This window comes from Hesperophylax consimilis, chromosome 3, assembly GCF_061612785.1.
Source record: "Hesperophylax consimilis isolate HC1 chromosome 3, BYU_Hcon_1.0, whole genome shotgun sequence".
NCBI lineage: Eukaryota > Metazoa > Arthropoda > Insecta > Trichoptera > Limnephilidae > Hesperophylax > Hesperophylax consimilis.
The window spans coordinates 12,489,938-12,513,115 of record NC_142838.1 but is presented as its reverse complement, the minus strand read 5'-3'; the positions used below and the strand labels follow the sequence as shown (position 1 = coordinate 12,513,115).

Genomic DNA, 23,178 nt, shown 5'->3' with positions numbered 1-23,178 from the left:
AGATTTTTCACACAAAAATTATGAGAAAATTAGAAATAATTTAAATAAAATCCTCCCCTATCAATAATCCGAATAATGGTATCTATTCCGAAACAGAAAATATACAAAAAAAAAAATATATATATAAATAGCCCCGTTAAAACCATAATAATTATCATTTTAACGGGCAATATCCATTGATGTAATATCTATAATAATTGTAGAATGTTGCCAGTCGAATTATTTTTATTAATTAATTACATAATTAGCTCTAAAAAATTTTATAATCACATTTGTTTACTCCCATATGCTGTGTTTGTTTATAAGATTGCCAATTTCATACTTCTGTTTAAAAAAAACGCTACTAATTTTAGAAAAATCTTTGGTTAAATATCGAAAAGCGCCCACTTATATTGTACACAGGTTCCTATTTTTATCATTTTGTGATAACCTACTGTTACCAGCTCTGTACCGTTTATGTTAAGTAGTTATGTTATGTTTGGTTTATTTATGTTACGTTATGTTATGTTTATGATGTGCAATCAATTTTATTCCGTAATTTTGTTGTATTTATTAATTAGAAAAATGTTAATTGTGTATGGCTAAGATTACTCCTAATAGGTGAAAGCCAAAATAAAGAATAATATAAAAAAAAGCTCTAAAATGAATTCTTTCCATAAAAGCAGCCAATTCACTTTAGGGTCCAGTAATAATTATTCGATTTTTTTTTAACTAACACTATCATGAAAAAGAACTGAATCAATTTCAACATTATTTACTGTAAAGCAACGTATGCAGATAATAAATATTCAAATCTCCCGGTTTCATATAAATACTGCGCCTGTCACTCAAATAGTAGGTACATAGTTTAGTAACAATTACTTGCAAATATTAATTTGATACCTAGTTGAATTTTATAAAACAAAAATTTGCAAAGACAATAAATTATTTGCCTGTTGGTCAGAACCATCGATATACCACTCACAGGCCGCGAACAACCGGACACACGATAAAGACCATCACACATTCGACATTCCCTTTATTATTTGTTATCGTTGGCTTTTAAGAAAACATATGGGAAGGGATCGAACAATGGGCTTGTAGAAAAGAAAGCACTGTAAAACGGCCGAGCTTTTTGATGCGGTGACTTCAGTTAGTACTGGGTGGTACTGGGAAAACCAGTCATATGTAAATGGCATAATGGCGAGTCTAGAAAAATCGGGAGATATTGATGCCAATACGGTAGATCGGGAGATGAAGTGGAAAATCGGGAGATTTTCCGAAAAATCCGGAGCTTCGGGAACACTGTTCTACTCAATATACCCATAGCCATAAATAAAAACCACTCCCTATAGCCATAAACCACTCACCCCATTGCTTAGATATAGTCCACCCTAATGCCCTAATTCAGACGGAGCGACTTTAGTTAAACGACAAAAATTAAACAAGATTTCGTTCACACGTTTCAGTTTAACTCGAACCGATATTGTTAATCAATATGGCATCAAGTGAAGTTATCGCTGCGTGTGTCCCTATAATTTCGGACCTTTAACGGAACGAATTCGAGAATATGAAAAAGCGCAAAAAACATTGTATGTGGGCCAGAAAATCGATTATAAGGAGAAACGAATTGCGTGCTTCTAACACTATGTTGAGAGAGATTCGCAATCATTTGCGAATTTCGGAAGAACAATTTGATGTACTGTTATCTAAAATTCAAAAACAGGATACAGTTATGCGCGCGGCGGTAAGTTACAAAAATACGCTGATACCTGGAAACGGGGGATTCTTTTTCAAGTCTGGCTTATATGTACAGAGTTCCAAAAATACGATATAATTGATTATAAAAGAACTGTTCGTTGCAATAGTTGATGCCCTAAAATTTGTTATTCAGGTAAAAATTAATATTTTTGCAAACATTCAGAGATGTGCTATTTAATAATAATAACTACTAAGTTACAGTAACATTTCAAAAATAATATTATTAATTGCAGTGTCACGGGCGTTTCTATTTTTGTAAACTCTTTGCTTCTGATCCCAAAGACAGGGATGGCTTTGGTATAGATCCATAAATCTAAACATTGTATCATCCGACCACTTAATACATTTTTTCATTGAAGTAGATGCCATGATGGTAGGTACTAGGTACGCATAAATAAACCAATCACTAGGAACGTCTAACCATAAATCATAATAACCCAAGAATCACAACAATACTTTTGGCCATGAAAATTGTTGGGAAGTAAGAGCTTCACAAATGCACTCATAGAGGGCAATGCATAGAGCTTGCGTGAAAGTCCGCAAGATGGCAGCTAGTAGCCAGTAGTCGCCAGGACCAGTTAGAATGCTCCCAGACCAACATGGTGTTTTCAGATCTCATTTAGCCAGCTTCTAGTTAGGTCGACTATCGAGTCACCATTATAATACGCGAAGTATTAAAAAATCCCTGATTTAACACAAAGAACCTATTATTTAAAATCTCCTTCCACAACGAGTTGGAAAACTGTTTTTTTTGTTGTGGGAACACAACAAAAATATAAAATCGTATATAACAATAAGCTGTAAACAAAAATAACTTTTTATTAAGTTCGTAAAATGTTCAAAATTATTTGAAAATCTCATTCATTTTGAGATAGGATCTATGAACATCTAGGAAGAACAGGCTCTGCCACACATACATACACTTTGGACACGTAGTACTAATCCAGGCACGTGGTACTGCTGTTCCCAAGTGTACGCGTGGCAGAGCCTAATGAGGATTGAGGTTCAAACAATGAAAAGTTAGAAGTAGAAATTAAATATAAAGACCAGTCATGTTAATTTTTTATTTAATTTCAATATTATTTTACATAATAAAAATTTATCGTAAGATAAAAAGGTAATTCATAACATTTTTTTCAATCCTTTTCTCACTGGGGGTTCCCACGCTGAGGCCAGACTATGGTATATTAATACTATTTGTTTCAGCTCCTATGACTTATTTTTTTAATCTGTTTACTTTATGGCTGGTGGAAGTGAATTATAGAGCTTAGTGTAGAGGTATTCACTATTCCTTTGCCTAAAAGCAGTTTTAAATATGGGTATATTCATAAAGTTCTTCTGGTTAGCTCTTGCATTGTGAAATAATGTGAAATTTCATATTCTTTAACGTCTTCATTAACATTGACTCTAGATAAAATGTGCATTCCTAATTGCAATTAAACTAGGTAGATAAAAACAATTAACTACATATTTTCAAGTTCAATAATTATTTTCACATTTTATGACTAAAGTGCTTGAAAGATAATTTTCTTCTAGTTAATCCATACGACACTATCTCCCTTCCTAGGATTAATAACTGGTCTCTCCATTACAAATAAGTGATTATTTTCATTTTGATTCATCAACACCCGATTTGGCAGGGTTTAAATAATCAATTTTGGGAAAAGTTTGAGATTTTACAACATCATTAAAATGAATACTTCGAATGACTGTTGTTTCGGATGAAACAATACGCTTTATTTTTTCTGAAACAAAAAACACCTCATAAAAATTGAAGCTTTCTGGGGGGAGTTATTTTTAAAAGCTACACTACACTTGATATTTTATATATGTATAAATGAGAAAAGGAGGGAGTTTTAGGAAGTATTAAAAAACCCACCAGTGTTTATTCCGTTTTTCGCTTCATATTCCGCCAGCTCTACAGGATGTGCTCTTCTTTTATGAATTCTGCAGTTTGACCCGTCTGCAAAAGTTTTAGGACACCACGGACAGGTATAGGGTGTTCTGCCAGTGTGAATGTTTAAGTGGGCCTGCCATTTAAAACAATACGTTAACATAAATATAAAATAATTTTTATTACTTTAACATTTGATTTATCCATCATACAATAATGAAGATCCGTACCTCGAAAGGCTGTTTCCATTTAAATCCTTTATTGCAAAAGCCACAAACAAATCTGCAAACATCTGAATGAATATGCATATGTTCTCGTAGATTAGTTTCATATGAAAATGAAGATGGACATTTTGAGCATTTATAGATCACGTCGTTGTGAATGTTTTTATGTCGCATCAGAGTAAAGTTGGATTTATAGCTAGAAAACCACAAATGTATAAAATTAGAAACTGTAATAATAATAATATGTACCTTTAGGTTTTTTTTTTGCTAAAGCCAACACATACACAATACCATTTGACTGTGTTTTGGTATAACCGACATGTAGCCAATACCATTTGACTGTGTTTTGGTAAAACCGACATGTAGCCAATACCATTCGACTGTGTTTTGATAAAACCTGTCACATTTTTTGGGAATATTACTTTTCAGTGGTTTCATATAGAATAGTACATCATGGTAATTTATGCTGATTAAGGCATTTTTAATACTAAAAATTAAAATAAACTGTAAGTGAAATTAGTCAACCCTCAAATATTTCGGATTTATAAATACAATTGCTATTTTGAAAAAAAAATAACCACTTTCATAAAAAATTGAAGATTTTTAATTAGTTTTACGAATCTGTAAATATTCGTTTTTATCATCTCCTGTAAAGTTTTCATTTTGTGGCTTGTTAGGTTAACGTAAAACTAGGTTAGGTTTTTATAACTTTTAATGCTAGTTGAGTATCGTTGAGGTTATTTTTGATTGTTTTTATTTTACTCCCGTATAAATTGATAAGAAGTGAAGAAATAAAGTGTTCAAGTTGCAAAAACCTACAAAGTGATATTTATTACGAACCATATAACCAATAATACACTATCACAAGTGCAACATAAAAAATTGTGCCGCGCATTATTCAATATAGTTGAGTATCGTTGAGGTTATTTTTGACAGTTGCTGCAGTGTAGTATCAGAACAGCTATGGCCGAGAATCAAACTAGGAGCAAAGGTCTACGACTGAATATTCCTAACACCAGTGAGACCAATATTGGAATCTTCATGAAGCAGATGGAGAATAAATTTGCGACCATGAAAAAAGAATTGTTTCAAAAAATAGACAACGAAAACAAAGATGCACAAACTTCTAGAGATTTTATCAGCAGCCAATATGACGACCTCACTACAAAAATGAATACTATTGCAAATTTAGTATCGGAGGTAGAAAACTTAAGAAAAGAATTAAATGAAAAAAAACTTATTATAAATAAATTCGAAATTCGCCTGGCCAGCCTCGAACAGACTTCAAAGGAGGATGCATTAGAAGTCGCAGGAATACCACCATGTGAAGGTGAACAACCCTCGGAGACCGTCAAGAAGCTGGCAGTGGCTGTAGGTATAGAGCTTCTTCTCCACGATATCCTGGAAGCCAAAAGGATTCCCGACAATTGACCCGGAGCTCCCCCGAAAATTTGTATCAGATTCACGGATATTCGCAAAAGAAACCTAATACTAGTAAACCGAAAAAAATTCACCATGATATCTTAAAATACTTTTAACTGCGAAAAAAAAATTATAAGTGCTATTCTTAAAACTTCAAAGAACTTCTATGGAAAACCAAAAATATATGCAAGGGAAAAAAGTTTTTGTACGTTTGGTACAAAGACGAAAAAATTTTGGTAAAGAAATCAGCCACGGACAAAATAATATATATTAAACATTCTGATGACTTGTGTAAAATTATTTAGGTTGCCAAAGAGCTCTGACACATATCGAACACTGGCCCAATCGCTCTTACCATACATATCCTGCTCCTAACTGTTGTAAATTGTTGTTGAGAAATCACTTTACAGTGATTATTTTCAAACTGTCAGAAATCATATATCTTACCTACGTACTACTATCGGGTATAGGGCAAACTCCCAGTTTTAGCCATTGTGTCGGGGCTCCCAATATAAAATATAAAGCTCTATTGTAAATTGTTTTTAAAAATGGCTAGACTGATTATAGATAATGAAACAGTATCTTCTGATAAAATTAATAATTATGTAATAATTTTACCAAATAATTCACACCCACAATGCCAAAATTACCTAAATCTACTTAGCTACCATGGATTGATATCTACAATAAATCACCCGACTAGGGTCACCAAAGAATCCAGCTCTTGTGTTGACCACATTATGATAAAAACAAACAATCCATATAAAACAATTGTTTTTGAATCTACCATTACTGACCACTATGCAACTATGATTTCATTAAACACACCATCTAAAAATACAAAAATTAAAATACAATTCTTGCATAAAACGAGTTGATTATAAGAATCTAAGAAAATCCTTTTCCAGTAATTATTGGCACAACTTAATATGTACACATACCCAGCGCTGATGATGCATGGACTTACTTCATAGACAAACTACAAACTGAAATAAATAATAACACTAATTCTATATTAAAAACAATCCCTCACAAATTTAAATCTCTAAAGGCCCGAACAAACCGCCGCGATCAAAGCGCGTCCGCGATCCCGTGCACGGTGGCGATCAGATGTTGTGTATGAACTTGTAGCAACGTGTTCACATCGAAGCGTTCTCTGATTGGCCTTGGCGTCCTGTGCAGCGTCTGGACGCGGCGATCGCTCGCGTCCGCGATCAGTTGCTGCTTGCAGGATCTGCAAGTTCCCTGTGTTATGCTGAGGTTAATTATGTTTTTTTTTTTTTTTTATTAACTCCACACAGGAGGCCCTGAAGAAAATAATTTCCCTCAGGGCCTATGTCATCTTTGGGGATGCTGTGTGGAGGGTCTTTTTGTGGAGAGGAAAGAGTGAACATGGGTCTTGAAGAGTCCCATGTTGTAGGAGGGAGGAAACACAGAGGCCGGCAGTTCGTTCCACAGCCGAGCTGTTGAACTTAAGAACGAATCGTAGAAGCGACCCGTTCTCATAAGACAAATGTCAACCGTGTACAATTGTTGGGCGCGCGTTTGGCGTGTATCCCGAATACGCACCGGTGCCGAAGGGATCAATGACGCTAGTTCCTCAGAGCATCTTCCATTGTAATACCGATAGAACAAGGACAGCATACCTACCTGACGCCTGTGCTCTAAAGATTGCAGTCCGTTTGTTAAGATTGGGGAATCTATCAAACGGACCGCCCGTTTCTGCACAGAGTCAAGGGTTTTTTTCAGGTATTTAGGGGCTCCGGACCGGAGATGGCTGCCAAATTCGACAGTAGGGCGCACTTGCGATTTGTACAGGGTCAGCAGTTGTGTACTATTAAAGTATCTGCGGGCCCTGTACAGTACGCCCAGCTTCTGAGAGGCCAACTTTACTCTGGCTTCGATGGAGCCCCTGTACCTGAGCTGTTCACTTATAGTTACAGAAAGCATATCAATGGAAGGCCTGTTCGGAAGATTGCTTCCGTTGAAGGAGACTAGATTATCATTTAGATCCCTTTTAGACGTAATCAGACAGGATTGGGTCTTTGAAACATTAAATTCGACGAGATTATTTTTACCCCAGGAGGAAATACTCTCGAGATAACCGTCCATTCTCTGCTTCAAAGCCCTCCGAGCCGTTGGAGTTTGTGTGCCCTTTGGGGGCTTGTCAAACAAAAAGCTATCATGAACTGTACTGTCATCCGCGTAACAATGAATTGGTGCACATGTCAAAAGGTCATTGATGTGCAACAAAAACAAAGTCGGAGACAGAACCGATCCCTGTGGGACGCCAGCATTTATGGAGTGCGAGAAAGAGGTGAAACCGTCAGCAACTGCCTGAATCGACCTATCCCTTAAAAAGTCAGCAATCCACATACACAGGGATGCGGGAAGTCTGTAAGAAGGCAGAATACTTAATACTCAATACTTCGTTTGTGTGAAAGCACTATGAAACAATACAAATTCCATGTATTAGATATTCGACAAATTTACACAAAAACTATCTTAATTCATCTGTTAAAACAGATACATTTTATGAAAATACCCAAAATATTGTTAACACGAGGCACAAAACCAAAGAATTCATAAAAACACAACATTCGGTCAAACAAATTTCATATACATTGCGTATAAAATATACAATAACCTACCTGAAAATACAAGACAATCGAATAATATTAACAAATACAAAATCCTGATCAAAACAATGGATCATCGAAAAAGGTTGTGCAATAATTAGTCACCTCACCCAAATATAATCCTCTATCTCATTATTGTTACCACTACCTACCAACCTGATTTGATTTTTTCAAATATTATTGAAAAATGTACTTTATTTTATTATTATAAAATATTTGTAAACTAGTCTGTCTCGACACAGGATTTCCTAGTGAAACAAGCAAAGCCAAAAAAATATATGTAAACCTTTTAAAAAATATAATATACAGGATTTCCTAGTGAGACAGGCAAAGCCAAAAAAATATATGTAAACCTTTTGAAAAAATATAATATAAAGGATTTCCTAGTGAGACAGGCAAAGCCAAAAAAATATATGTAAACCTTTTAAAAAATATAGTATAAAGCTGCACTAATAACACATTTTAACGCCCCTTATTTTAATGAGGTCACTACATAACAGGCTTATGTTATTCTTCTTTCTTTACTGTTATTTTATTTGTTATGTTTTAACTAAATTTAATTCTTTAATTTTTCTCATCAAAATTTAATACTGCACTATGTATATGTAAAAAAATAAAATAAAAGCTTTGTATGTAAATGGCACTTGTGCCGTAAATTCTAAATAAATAAATAAATATAGATGCACATAATAAATAAATAAAAAAATGACTGTATATTACTTTTCAAAAGCATGTTAGGTTTTACCAAACCATGGTCAAATATATGATTTGATAGAATTACATTTCTATTTGTATATTTAACTAACCCAGTAGAGGTAATATCTGAAGGCAAAATGAATGTATGAGGTCGGCACTGCAATTCCTGTGCTTCGTACCGGGCATGGACACGAGTATTCAACACTGCAAATGCAGGGCTCTAGCCCCAGGGGTTAAAGTTAGTTAGTATTTATAGGTCTAAATCACTGCTTGAATATTGAAATTTTATTTACGCACGTTTTGGGACAATGAGGGCAGAGATAGGGCCTCTCGCCGCTGTGCAAGGCCCTGTGAGATTTTAATCCACCTTTGGTTGACAATGATTTACCACAAATATCACACACACAAGATTTCTCTTTCTTATGGACTGCATTGATATGAATTTGAAGATTAGAATTAGTTTTAAACCTAGAAAAATAATATTACTGAGCATTAATTTTGTAATGTACAGCTATATTCGACATTATATTATTATCTCATCGCCGTACTGTGTAGTGTAACAAGATTATGTTGTGATCTGTTTTGTAATGGAACCGTTAATACCTACTTTTTTCCACAAATGCTACAAGGCCGAATGTTCCTCACTTCACTTGGTAAATGTTTTCTTTTATGCTGATTCAGCATATAAAGTTTGTGGAAATTATCTCCACAGTGTTCGCACTTATATTCAGGCGGATTGGTATTAGCATGCTCGGACAAATAGTGTTTTTTCAAACTTTTTTCTGCATAAAATGAACTACTGCATTGAGTACATCTGTAATCAAATTGACATAATTTACAATGTTTTACATATTACAAAGTCCTCGTGAAATATCTTATGCTAGTAAATGATTGCGCCTATTTCATTTTTAATTTTCAACTTACTTGTGCTGGAAGGAATCACTGTCATGTATTTTAATATGTGTATACACAGATTTTTGAGATCTAAGGTATTTGTCACAAATGCACAAAATCTTAGGTATGTCTTTGTGTATCTGAGTTGTATGTTTTTGTAAACTATTCCATTGCAAAAATTCTTCATTGCAGATATGGCAAATAAAACTGAAATTCAATAATAAGATAAGTCATTTTACACTAAATAAGTTCCAGAGCATAGGTACATTATTAATCATTAATATTTTTAACTTACTTACTTGATGAAGGAACAATTACTTAGAGAACTAGGTTTTAGTTCTTTTACTTTTACACTATTCTCATTCTCATTGAATTCTACTTTAAGTTCACTTAAATTAATATTCTCATCGGTGGTCACTGTTTGAATGACTTTCTTTTTTCGTCCAACTGAGTTCTTTTTGATCGATAACTTGTGTTTTATTTTAGACTTTTTTCTTTTTGATTTATCTAAAAATATCAAACACATTAATATTATTGATTCATTTTCTAGCCTCTATGCAGCATCCCTTGCAGTCATAGCCGGGGAAAAGCGGGTTTTAGAGGTTCATCGCCAGTGGCATTCCCAAAGCAGGATCTCCTGTGCGGAGTTAATATTTAAAAGTAGGCGAGTAGGGGCTGCTAAATACTATTTACTTTTTATTAATTATTTTTTAAATAACTTAATGAGTAAAACATCAAATTGTAATATTTTAATTATTGAAGACAATATTAGTGATACTGACGCGTCCGTATTTTTATTTTTATTTTCTGTTTCAAATTTTCGTTTGAGAATCGCTAATATTATGATTTAAGATTTTCACGGCCAAAAGTATTTTTGTTATTTGTTTTTGGGGTATTATGCCGTGTTGCGCTAACTCCTTCTTTAGCCAACGTTTCGTACAGCATTGCAGTGTCCATCATCAGGGCAGATGTGATATTTGAGGTTGTGTTAAAATGTGAGCTTATGTATGAGGTTGTGATACCGTGTTGCTCACATTTTAACACAACCTCAAATATCACATCTGCCCTGATGATGGACACTGCAATGCTGTCCGAAACGTTGGCTAAAGAAGGAGTTAGCGCAACACGGCATAATACCCCAAAAACAAATAACAAAAAAATCGCTAATATTGTCTTTAATAATGAAGATACTATTTACATCATCCGCTGTTGAGATAAGTTCAGTTGGATAAGGAATAAAAGAATTTCGTACGTTTATGGTTATCCTGATACAAACGGTTATCTTCATTTTCTGATTTGATAGAAGAATCTTCCATCATGTGGTCATCATAAATAATATCTATGTTGCATTCTGTTTTAACTGTTTCAAAAAATGGATCGACCAAATCAACTTCCTTATATTCCTGAGACATTGAAGACAAAGTGATCTGCGTGGCGGAACATTTGAGTGCAAATTCATTGAACGATATGACTTTCATCCTGCAGGCCTCGCAGACTTGGATGGGCAAAATGTCATTCATTGATATCTAAAACATACAAAACAAATCGACGCAATATTATCATGTCACGTATGCTAATTAAGGTACCTTACACAATCATTAAAACAAAGAGAGTGCGCATGCTATTTGTTCTTGAAAATGAAAAGGATAGCGATAGACTCGTGCAAGGTACCATCTAGTCTAGAGTGCACAGAGTGCACGAGTCGATCGCTACCCTTTTCATTTTCAAGAACAAATAGCATGCGCACTCTCTTTGTTTTAATGGACGGACAGCTGCTATGCTTTGTCCTCTTCTATCGCATGGGATGGTTGGTTGGGACCTCTCAGTCGCACACGAGAATTCCCGGCTAGTTTTCAAAAAGTTTTAGTTTTCAAAATTCGACAACCGGAATTCGGGACTGATTTTTAGCAGGCAACCTTATACCATCGTGTTCATAATGAAATAATCTTTAATTTCATATAATTTTTATTCAATAATCAGACTGGTGCAAAATGCTTTTTCGATTTACCTGTTTATACATGGCAACCTGAGAGTTGTGACCGGAAAAGAGTAGGCAACCTAACGTTTGCATATTCTATGGGTTTCATACTTTCGATTGGTATAGAATTTTTATAATAATCAAACCGGTGCAATTTTTAATTTTTTTTTTTTTTTTAATTATTAATTAATCATACCCTGGACTAAAATTTGCTAGGCAACCGGTATGCAATATATTTATTGACATATTAAATTAAATATAAAATACGTTTCATCAAATAAACATCTCGGTGACGGTCGTTCTTTAAGGGATCCTATACTAACTGTAGATTATACAAGATAGGCCATATGAGTGGCTTTGATAGCTTGGCAAATAGAGTAAGTAGCTTAGTTTACAAGTTCTAGCTACTTGATAATGACAGGATACCTGTGCGACTGAAAAAGCAACCCATATTTTAAATAGTTGGTGAAATTAAAAATCCGTTCAGCTTCACAAGGTTGCATTTCTGTTTTTCGGACTCGGTAGGGGTAGACATGAAACTAATAATAACCATAAGCAATGCAAACTCGTATTCAGTAATTCAGCCTCACTTTTATTGATAAATATTTGTCGATCAAATCCAGGACAAATTTATTTCCTTCTAGTAAAATGTGATCCAAATCACGATTGCACAGATCGGCGCATAGACGGCATGAACTTTCCAAACACCTTGAAGACATTTTCTGTAATATTATTTTTCTGTTTCAAGACATTATAGCAGTATAAATCCTAAGGGCTAATTAATTAACACTGAGAAAAAAAAGTGTTAACGAGGGAAATATATTAATATTTTTTAAAATATTGATTTCTCAATAAGTAGGTAGTATTGCTATAATATAAATATATTTTAAGAATATGATATGAACGGCCACTGTTTATATTTTTGACTGTTTGACATTTCTCGAAAATTGTATCTTGATTAGAGATGGTCGATATTACATCCCTGTCCCGGTTGGTTACATTGTTCCGGTGACTTACGGTCACTGGAAAGCTAGATATTATTTTTTTTGAGAAACCGGTTCCTTTAAGACGTTGGTCAAAGAAACATTTTTTTGGGCCTTTTTAATAATACGAGTTTTTGAAGAATTATTAATGAAATTATGACGAACTAAACGTTGAAAACAAATATGTTCTCACATCGGAACTTTTAAATTTCCTCTTAAACTTACCAGACTGTTTTAGATTGAATATTACCATTATTTTTTTGCATTGGATTTGGCGTTCGAGGTGATGTACTCCAATGGATGACATCGTACCTGTCTGGACGAGTAGCCTCAGTAATTTTCAATGAATGTACATCACCTGAAACTACCATCGAATTTGGAGTTCCCCAAGGTTCTGTCCTAGGCCCCATTCTCTTCATTCTCTATAAGAATCGTCTTGAACAACTCATTAACTCGGCTGGCTTTGAATCACAAGGCTACGTTAGTTTTTCGAGTTGCATTATATTACGGCTTCAATTTTACCGCCTTAAATTCAAAAAGACTTTCTAAAATGTCGAAATGTCTATTGTAAGATAAAACAATCGATAAAACTAAAAAGACAAATCATCTCAGATCAACATACCTAACTACACAATTCATAACTGTAAAACGACCCCCTCTCTCGTTATCATAGTATGCATGTAACAGAAAGAGATGTTTAATTATTACGTTACACAAACTTAACACAGATTACATTTGATATCAGATTTCGTTCGACCAATCATGGAGCGTATGCACAGTAAACCAATCATTTTCAAAAACGATTAAATAATTCTGAGAGTAAAAATATAAAAGTATATTCAGAATCGATATTTTTTTATCTAAATGAATATATTTTTAAAAGTCTTATAAAGGGTTGTTTCACAGAAGTTGAACAATTCGTCAAATTTCAAAGTTGATTTTCAAGTTCTGTGAAGGTTCTATTCAAGTTTTGTCGTGATTTCAGTTTTATGAAGCAACTGGCCAATAATGATACATTGATAGAACATGAACAATACCTTCACAGAACTTGCAAACCAACTTTGAAATTTGATGAATTGTTCAGATTCCGTGAAACAACCCGTCCTTAATATTTTTTACTCAAATTCTTGACGGCAAAAATTTCAAAGAAAAATTCTTAGATAAATATTTTTTCAAAGGCGTGTTTTATTTTTTAGACGCCACTGGTTGGCAAATCACGATTGCAGCTCAAATTTTAGTACAAAATGGTCAAATCCTTGCTGATGAGTATCAATTTCAGGTAAATCCATATATTGTGGTATAAAAAGTGGTCACATCCACAATTAAAATAGGAATATCTCTGTAATCAATCAACTGACGTGTAATAGGTTAGATATTAGTTGCATGGCTTTATTCCACAAATGAAATAAATAATTGCTGAACTAATTGGTAATTCTGTACAGTCATTTCAGTTTTTTTTACCAATATCTCAAAAATAACTTATAGGGGATTGGATATTTTTGATACCCTTTTGTCATAGATGATATTATGTAACTGGAACTACTCGTTTGTGGTTAGAGAGGATTAATCGGCTGAATGAGCACGCTTAAATTTTAGCAAGGATTCACTTACTTAACCAGTAATAACCATAACCAAATATTTCATTTTCGTCTAGTAAAAATTTCCTAAATCAAATCTCAAGAAACCCCCACCTCGCCATCAAGAACAACTAGAAAAGTACCCGGTTCCTTTTCGGTCACCGGGATCTGAAACTGCAGTGTTCTGTAATCAATCACATCGTATTTTTTTTTACAGTTTGGTACAGTTGGGTACAGTGAGAGTGGTATATTTATGGGTACAGTTTCAGTGTTGCCAAGTTAGCATATTATATGCTAAATTTGGCATAATTACTCCATGTTTAGCATAACTATTATGCTTTTAGCACATAGCATATTTATTTGGCTTATTTTTACAGAAACATGAAAATAATAAAAACCAATTTTTTAACTAACAAAAATGATATCGATTAAAAAATTGGTGTCTCAATGGAGAAACATAGTTCACATTAAATGTGAATCCTTGACTTCCACTGTAGAGTTTTGGAATGAAGTCATGCAATATAAAGATGCAGCTAATAATAACCCCTTGATGAAGGAACAATTACTTAGAGAACTAGGTTTTAGTTCTTTTACTTTTACACTATTCTCATTCTCATTGAATTCTACTTTAAGTTCACTTAAATTAATATTCTCATCGGTGGTCACTGTTTGAGTGACTTTCTTTTTTCTAAGCTCAATCTAGGGAAATATTGCAATCTGGACCTGGCAACGCTGATCTACGGTTATGTCAGTTATGCCATGATTGCCATGCGGTGATTGGTTGATTTATGGCCATGCGGTTCTGTGTATACAGCAATTCAAAATTATTTTTCCATATAGCCCTGACTCAGATACAGTCAGATAGTTGATCATTTCCATACAAAAAGCCCGAAGATATCGATCTAGAGAGTTTTTTATTTATGATATCGATCTAGTGAGTGGTTTCAGTTTATTTACGAGTGGTTTATTTATGCCTAGCCAGTGTGTCAGTGTGGGCAATGCATTCTAACAAAATGGCCGGTGATTATAACAAAAATATAGGTGCGAATCTCTTCTTTGTTTGTTCCTAATGTATTGTATAACTCATCTTAATTTAGGAAAAAATTCGGTTTATGGGAGTCACTCGAATAACCGAAATTGAACTTGATTTAGACTAATTTAGGGCTGGGGAATCCGAATCTGTAAGAATTAGGTGGGGGTCGGCACTATTAACTGAGTTATAGGGTTTTGAAATTTCGTACGCAATACATAGAAACCATGTTTTATTTATCAATTATGACATAAGAAAATCAAATTAGTGACTATTTATTAGTCTCACATTTCAGAAGTGCCAACCAAAAAATAAAAAGTGTTGCCATATAATAATACAGTTAATAATTACAGATTCGGATTCCCCAGCCCTAAATTAGTCTAAATCAAGTTCAATTTCGGTTATTCGAGTGACTCCCATAAACCGAATTTTACCCTTAATTTAACCTCAGATTTGAATATATTTTCGTTTTCAGACCGTACCTGTGACGACAGAATTCTGCCAGGATTGTACAGCGAGTTTAATGATGCACTCCAAGATCATGATTCCATTTTACAAGGTACAATTATGTCTAATATATTACATCGACATACTCGTTCAGACAGAGCGATTTTAGTTGAACAACAAAAAATGAGCAAGATATCGTTCAGACGTTTCAATTTAACTCGAACCGATATTGAATCAAGATGGCGTCAAGTGAAGTTATCGCTGAATATGAAAAAGCGCAAAAATAGTTGTATTTGGGCCAGATAATGGATTATAAGGAAAAACGAATTGGGTGCTTCTAACACCATATTAAGTTATGGAGTTAGAAGATACCGAAGGCTATCGCAATCATTTGCGAGTTTCAGAAGAACAATTTAATGTACTGTTGTTTAAAATTTTAAAAAAATCCAGAAACAGGACACAGTTACTTTCGACCGCAGAGAACTAAAAATCGCAAGCGACTTGAAACATGTTCATACGTTTCGATTCGGCGGGAAAATCGAACGATTACTCATACTTGAACAACAAAAGTAGACGGGCTTTCTACTTTTGTTGCTCAACTAAAAATTTGGGTAAAATTTCGATCGCGCTGGCCTCGCTTATTATGAATATTTTTTTAGATAAAACCTTTAGATTCACCTTAATTACTGTACGACACAACTTTTTGAATTCGGGGCGGTGGAAAATATTGCAATAAAAATTTCAATTACGTTAAAATTAGCTTTCGTTTTGTGAAACGAGACCGTCCATTTTCAAACTTTATTTGTTTATTGTCAAATGTCATTTTGTTTTGTTGGTATTTCTGTTACTATAGGACGAAACGAACGGCTAGAAGTGGCTAGAGTCATAAACGCGCGGGCGTTTTTTTCAATGTAAAAAAATTCCGTCAAATTAGTATTTATTAGTCACTTCTAGCCGTTCGTTTCGTCCTATAGTAACAGAAATACCAACAAAACAAAATGACATTTGACAATAAAGTTAGAAAATGGACGGTCTCGTTTCACAAAACGAAAGCTAATTTTAATTTTACGTAATTGAAATTTTTATTGCAATATTTTCCACCGCCCCGAATGCAAAAAGTTGTGTCGTACAGTAATTAAGGTGAATCTAAATGTTTTATTTAAAAAATATTCATAATAAGTGAGGCCAGCGCGATCGAAATTTTACCAAAATTTGATCAACTCTGTTTAATAAAGGCTGTTCACACTTATCGGAGTGTCATTCAACTCTGATTTGATCAACTAAAATCGCCCTGTGTGAAGGGGTATTACCTACCTATTTAATTACTACCGATTTTATGTCCGGGTTAAATCTTCCCCATAGGAAAAACTAAACCCTTCCACACACTTTTCCACAAATGATCATCTAGTCAATCAACATTATGCAAGTGCATTATATAAGCAAAATAAATACAAGAACAACACGTCAACTCACCAGAGATTAAATAGGAAAATAATTCACCGACTCCAGATATTTTCATATCTAGAGGGTTCGGCTCGGTACAACTCCTAACAGATCCTATAAATCCTACTGATCCCTCAACATAAATATTTAAAAAATCTTTCGTTATCCTACATGTATTCAAAACTTCAAATTCAAACTTTTGCACCTTTATTTTATTCATATTATTTAACCAACATTTTTATTTCAGAGCCTAATTTCTTCCCAGAATGCAGCGGTGTGCCTGTTGCTGTCAAAACAGTGTCAGACGATAATGAAGGTAGATATCTGTTTTATATTAAGTGAAAGGAAATAGTGTTCTAAGTTTTGCTCGTCTAATATGTAGATCATTTATTCAATAAGAATTGTTTTTTTCAGATATAAGTGTTCCGGGACCCAGCAGTATTGTAGCTACACGGAATAACGATGTTTCAGATATAAGTGTTCCGGGACCCAGCAGTATTGTAGCTACTCGGAATAACGATGTTTCAGATATAAGTGTTCCGGGACCCAGCAGTATTGTAGCTACACGGAATAACGATGTTTCAGATATAAGTGTTCCGGGACCCAGCAGTATTGTAGCTACACGGAATAACGATGTTTCTCTGCGTAAGCATATTTATAACTTTTTTATCATAATTTTTTGGTAGCTTTTGTTTTGAATAATGTAATCAAATGTTGTGTTTTTTATAGGTAAAAGTAGGTTCAATTTAAGATACGTTGGGCCAACTGCTACCCTTTCTCCAACGACAAAGATGTTGAAAATGGAGATCTTGAGGACCAGGCATCACCTACGAAAAGTGCGACAAAAAACTTGCTTTTTAAAAAACCGTCTCGATATTGAAACTTGTTATATAAATAGTTCCTGCTTCGAATATTCTCTTTCAAATTTAAAACCTGTTCTCTCTAAATTCATTTTGTCAGAAGCGTTTAACCCGCTTAAAAATAAACGTCGAAAATATAGTCAGGCAGATAAATCTTTGGCACTTGCTGTATATAAGGGAGGACCAAAATGCTATCGATACTTGTCCAAAATTTTTGCATTACCTTCGCCTTTGACCCTGAATAAAGAGTTAGCTTCACTATCTCTCAAACCGGGAATTAATCAAATTTTATTTGACCATTTGAAAAAAAAAGCTGATTCTATGCAGAATATTAATAAATACTGCATATTAATGTTTGATGAGATGAGTATTTTTCCTCGTGTTAACTTCAATGCGAATAGTGGAAACATTGAAGGGTTAGTGGACACGGGTGATGTGAGAAGAAAAAAATTTGCTGATCGCGCTCTAGTCTTAATGATTAAAGGTCTTACTACTCCCTACAAGATGCCAGTTTTTTTTTCGTTTTCAGAAAGTGGAACTAATTATTGTGACTTGAAAGAAATTCTTCTAACTGCTTTAGGAAAATTGTTGGAGTGTGGTCTTAAGCCTGTTGCAACAGTATGCGACCAAGGCACTGTTAACAGTAGGGTGGTAAAAGCCTTGCTTGAAGACACTCGAATAAGTTGCCTAAGGAATAATACAGAATATAGGGGTGGATACTTCATGATAAATGAAAATATAATTTTTCCCTTATTCGACGCACCTCATCTTTTGAAGTGCGTTCGTAATAATTTTTTAGATAAAGACATGATTTTTTATGAGGATGGAATAAAAAAGTTGGCTTCGTGGGACAATTTGGTTGCGATTTACAAATTGTTTCCAGCTGAAATGTTTAAAAGGATGTACCGAATAACGGAAAGCCACATCATACCCGAAAAAGTTAAGAAAATGAAAGTGAAATTTGCCTCAGAAGTTTTTAGTGACAAACTGTCTGCCGCACTGGAAACATTTAATCAATTATGCCCAGAGGCATTTACTAAACATCCATTGGAGACAGCACGAATTTTGCAATTTTTTGGTTTCTTATTCGATAGTGTCAATGGGACATCAGTACACCCCAAAGGGGACAAAAAATATTGCGTGGCTTTATCGAAAAAATCCCCACATATTGAATTGTGGAATGAGTCATTGAAAATAATAAGCACGATGAAATATGTCCATCAGACAACAGGCGCGAACATTAGGACTTTAGCTCCTGTATTAACTAATTGGACTTTTTCCATCAATGGCATTACTAAATTGTGGAATTTTCTGCAAAATGAGGGTTTTAAGTCTTTGAAATGTGGCTACCTGAACCAAGACCCATTGGAAATTTTTTTCAGGGATATTCGAAGTCGTGGTGTCCAAAATCCGTCCGCTACCTTGTTTACGGCTTCATATAAATCACTTTTGATTTGTAATTTAGCGTCTCCGCGTTCACCTGGTGCCAGATGTGAAGGTGATGATGCTAACATTCTTTTGTTTAATGTTGCTGATTTTATTTATACTCATTCCACCTCTTCCACTTTAAATTCAAATGTAACTTCCTTTTTAACTATACCTGATGTAGAAGCCCAATTTGGGAAGATTTGCAATTCATTTTCCATACAAAAATTTAGTATTGACTCCTATGTTGCAGTATTTTTATTAAAAAAGGTGTTGAGAGTTATCCAAGGCTGTGAGGAATGCAAGTCATCTTGCATTGGTGATCCTTATGATCCCATGAATTCTTTAATTTTAACTAGGAAATACCGCATGGCAAAGGGATTTTATAACTATCCAACGAAAAGCTTTGCCCTTAACGCTTTGGAAATTCATTATGTTGTCGAGTATGTACTAAATCATAACTGCGAAAATATTCATCTTGTGCACATTATCAAAAAAACTATTGCCAAATATGTATGTTTCGATTGGATTAATTGTGAGGGGCATAAAGAAATTGTGATAGATGCAATTATTAAATTCACTGTGCCCTTCATAATTAATTCATGGTGTGCAGACATCAATAAGAAATTATGCGGCAAAGACAAAATACCGTATAAGGGACCAGATTCCATGAAGAAAATGGCCACACAATGTTTTTTAAAGTATACTAAATATAAGAAGAAATAGTTGTCCTAATTAGTTTATTTTATTTGTCTAGCTTCTTTTTTTTTTTACTTACTCGACATCATAATGAATATCTTTCAACACCTTTTTTAAAATGTGTTTTGTACTTACATATTCTTGTATTTACTGTTTATGTATTTTTATATTGTCTTGGTACATCTTCTAAATGTGTTTCGTGCTTATATATTGTTGTACTTCCTGTTTCTGTAAAATCTGTATTAATATACAATATGTATGAATCATTTTCCAAAAAAACTTGCATTGAAATTTAAATTTTATGCAAAACAACCAAAGTAAGAATTAATATCAGGCCAAAGAAATCCTCTTTTCTGTCAAGGAATATAATACCTTAAATATAATGTCTTATAAAATATATACGTATAAATGTAACTCATATTAAAACGAAATTCAAAAATCTACTGTGATTTTCATTTTTCTGTTAAAAGCAGAGAAATGTCAAAATTCGATAGTGTCGTAAAAAACACATTCACATTTCATATTTGATAATCTTATTAATGTTCTGCCTTTATTAAAAGGATTTCAAATTTCAAGTCATTTTAGTGTATTTTTATGATGGATTGATTGTTCATCTTAGAACAAGATTTCACCTCACATGTGCTGTCCTGAGAAAATGAGCTTTAAAGAGAGACACTTTAAGCTCATTTTCGCAGGACAGCACATTCTCAGATGTATTGTTCTTGTTGTGAAGGAATATTTTGACATTTCAAACATTTTTATTTTTAAAATAATATTTTAGGCTAGTGAATTGGGGTAGGCTCCGAATGTCTATGGTTAAATAGAGGACACAATTTGCTTAAGTGCAAAAAGCCCGAAGATATTAGGATTCTTGCTGCAGTCTCCATCTTCTATCTTCGTGTCACCTGTTTCTGTACTTCATTTTACTTAACTTTATTTTTATAATATTTATATTTTTTGTAATACCTACATCAACTGTAAAGCACCCCTGAGGTGATATCTCCCAAAAGCGGCGCTATACAAATTGTCCAATAAATATCGATCTAGTGAGTGGTTATTTATGAAAAAGCCCGAAGATATTGATCTAGTGAACTTGATTACAAAACATCGACTTTCTCTACTTTCTATAAATATAACATCCATATATTATAAATATAAACCTTCAGAACAAATTATTTAGATGATAGTGAATCAATCAAAAACCTATCAAAATCTGTTGCGTACTTTAAAAGAACTAAGCGCCCAAACAGACAGACGCGGATATCAACTTTGTTTTATACTATTTAAAGATTCTGACTTTCAGGCTTACTAAGGTTAATATATAATATTAATTTTTTTAAATTACCCATCTGCTATAACTTCTTGGTAATTTTAGCCTGTTGTCCCACAGGTCGGTTAGCAATCGACATAAACTGAATGCTGTAAGACATGTATACATGAATATAATAAGTAACATCGTAAGACACTATTATTATTTAATAAGCAGGCAGCATTATTCGGCTGATGCACTCGTATCTGACTTCACAATAAATTTAATAGAATTGAGTTGTTTAGAATTTAAAATAAGTTAATCATTTATTCTATCCAAATAAGAATCTAATCGACCTTTAAATTGGTTTATATTAGTAGAATCGATGACATGTTGTGGAAGTTTGTTACATGCATCCACTACTCTATTTGCAAGGAAGTGTTTCCTAGGATTGGATGCAAAAGGTGTTTCACGGAGACTTATATTTTTGTTGGTGATAAAGATTTCTTCGAAGCCAGGGTAACTACAATGTCCAGATAATATTTTGAAAGAGCTCAGAGCATACGATCTCTGAGCTCTTTCAAAATAAGAAAGTACTGTTCTCGCACCATATGGCTCCCCCGCTACGGGTCCCAGCATATGAATGACTCTTGCTACTAGCAAGCCGCCTCGTAACCAGTGGCGGCTCGTGACTTTTGGGTTACTAGAGTGCTAATATTACAACAAATGGCTTAATTGATGTTGTTGTAGCTGAAAAAGATTTTTATTCGAAAATTGATTTTTTGTATGAAGATTTTTAGGAATTCCGTGCGGCGCACGGCTATACTGAAATTTCCTGAAAATCTTCATACAAAAAATCGATTTTCGAAAAAAAAAATAAAAAATCATTTTCAGCTATAACAACATAAGAAATGCCATTTTTTATAATATTAGCACTCTAGTACACCCAAAAGTCAAGAGCCGCTTGCCACTGCTCGTAACACGAGATAAATAAGGTGCTAGGTAGTTAGTAGGTCTAGGTCAGCGGTCGGGGAACCGGGGTAAATTACCCCAAATGGGGTAAAAATGTTTTTTTTTGGGTAATAAGGAAATTTTTCTAGTTTGCTATTTTGGAAGACGAAAATATTACTTTTGATGAGATCAAGGATACAGTTATAAAACATCTTACCAAACTCAGAGAGCGTTTCTCTGATTACTTTCCAAATCGTTATTTTTTTTGTATTGAATAAATAGTTAATACATATCAACAAACAAGTCCTGCTAAGCCAATTGAATTGGCTTGTCAACAGGTGCTTAAAGTTTAGTTACATATACATTTTTATAAGTTATAATTTACATCTTATATCTACAGAATCAACAATTTTTTCATGCAAATTAAAGTAAATATTTTTTTTCCGATAGCCAATTTTTCACCATATATTTAAACTTATTCATACATTTACATTGCTTTATAGTGTCAGGTAATAAATAAAATATCTTCGGTATGTTGTATTCAAACGTTCTCTGTCCGTATTTATTATTAAATTTCTGAACTATTAACCCGTTATTGCGCGTGAATCTAGTACTGTATTTATGTTCTAATCTTTCTTTATGCTGCGGGGTAAATATATACTGAATTATGATTTTTTTGCCGTAGAATAGCCTTAACAGGTAAAATTTTGGCACTCTGAAACAGCAACTTTGTATTATGTCTCTGTTTAAAAATATTAGGGACGACTAGTAATTTTACAATTGCGTTTTGTACAACTTGGACTTTTTTCAGATTGGTTATAGTAGTATTTCCCCATATGGTTAATCCATATCTTATAATAGATTCTGCCATTGACATATAAATTATTTTATGTGTTTCAATTGATAGGAAAAAATTTAATGTGTACATTCTGCCAGCAATTGATCTGAGTATTTTACAGGTTTTTTTAATATGTTTGTCCCATTTGAAAAAGTAATCAACTATAACACCAAAATAGACATATTCCGT

At 33.7% G+C, this 23,178-nt stretch overlaps 1 protein-coding gene and 1 long non-coding RNA gene across 4 annotated transcripts; one reads left to right on the top strand and one right to left on the bottom strand.

Moving 5' to 3' along the window:
* Positions 1 to 2,831: 2,831 nt before the first annotated feature.
* On the bottom strand, positions 2,832 to 12,421 carry LOC149424970 (uncharacterized). Of its 3 annotated transcripts, none has more exons than XR_016305660.1 (9): positions 12,078 to 12,421; positions 10,762 to 11,035; positions 9,805 to 10,016; positions 9,540 to 9,716; positions 9,223 to 9,429; positions 8,913 to 9,083; positions 3,865 to 4,054; positions 3,620 to 3,770; positions 2,832 to 3,485 (listed from the first exon to the last, which is right to left on the bottom strand). XR_016305660.1 is itself a non-coding variant. In XM_089650884.1 (9 exons), exons 1-9 carry the CDS (start codon positions 12,204 to 12,206, stop codon positions 3,349 to 3,351), a joined length of 1,644 nt encoding a protein of 547 aa, XP_089507010.1. In that variant the 5' UTR covers positions 12,207 to 12,421; the 3' UTR covers positions 2,832 to 3,348. The 3 variants fall into 3 exon arrangements, 2 of the variants coding, with proteins under 2 accessions (XP_089507010.1, XP_089507011.1); XM_089650884.1 differs by having other exon boundaries at positions 9,809 to 10,016; XM_089650885.1 differs by lacking the exon at positions 12,078 to 12,421 and adding an exon at positions 11,518 to 11,967 and having other exon boundaries at positions 9,809 to 10,016.
* Positions 12,422 to 14,829: 2,408 nt separating this feature from the next.
* LOC149424969 (uncharacterized) lies at positions 14,830 to 20,281 on the top strand. The gene is made up of 5 exons (XR_016305659.1): positions 14,830 to 15,088; positions 15,553 to 15,636; positions 17,215 to 17,283; positions 17,382 to 17,612; positions 17,697 to 20,281. It is a non-coding gene; the product is annotated as an uncharacterized LOC149424969 (long non-coding RNA).
* Positions 20,282 to 23,178: the final 2,897 nt, after the last annotated feature.

Bases quoted from the DNA above. Each gene is read 5' to 3' on its own strand.
- LOC149424970 (XM_089650884.1), bottom strand. From the start codon at position 12,206: ATGTCTTCAAGGTGTTTGGAAAGTTCATGCCGTCTATGCGCCGATCTG. The intron at 9,430-9,539 runs GTAAGTTGAAAA...ATTTGATTACAG, and splicing joins AGTGATTCCTTCCAGCACAA to ATGTACTCAATGCAGTAGTT. The intron at 3,771-3,864 runs GTACGGATCTTC...TTTAAATGGCAG, and splicing joins AATGGAAACAGCCTTTCGAG to GCCCACTTAAACATTCACAC.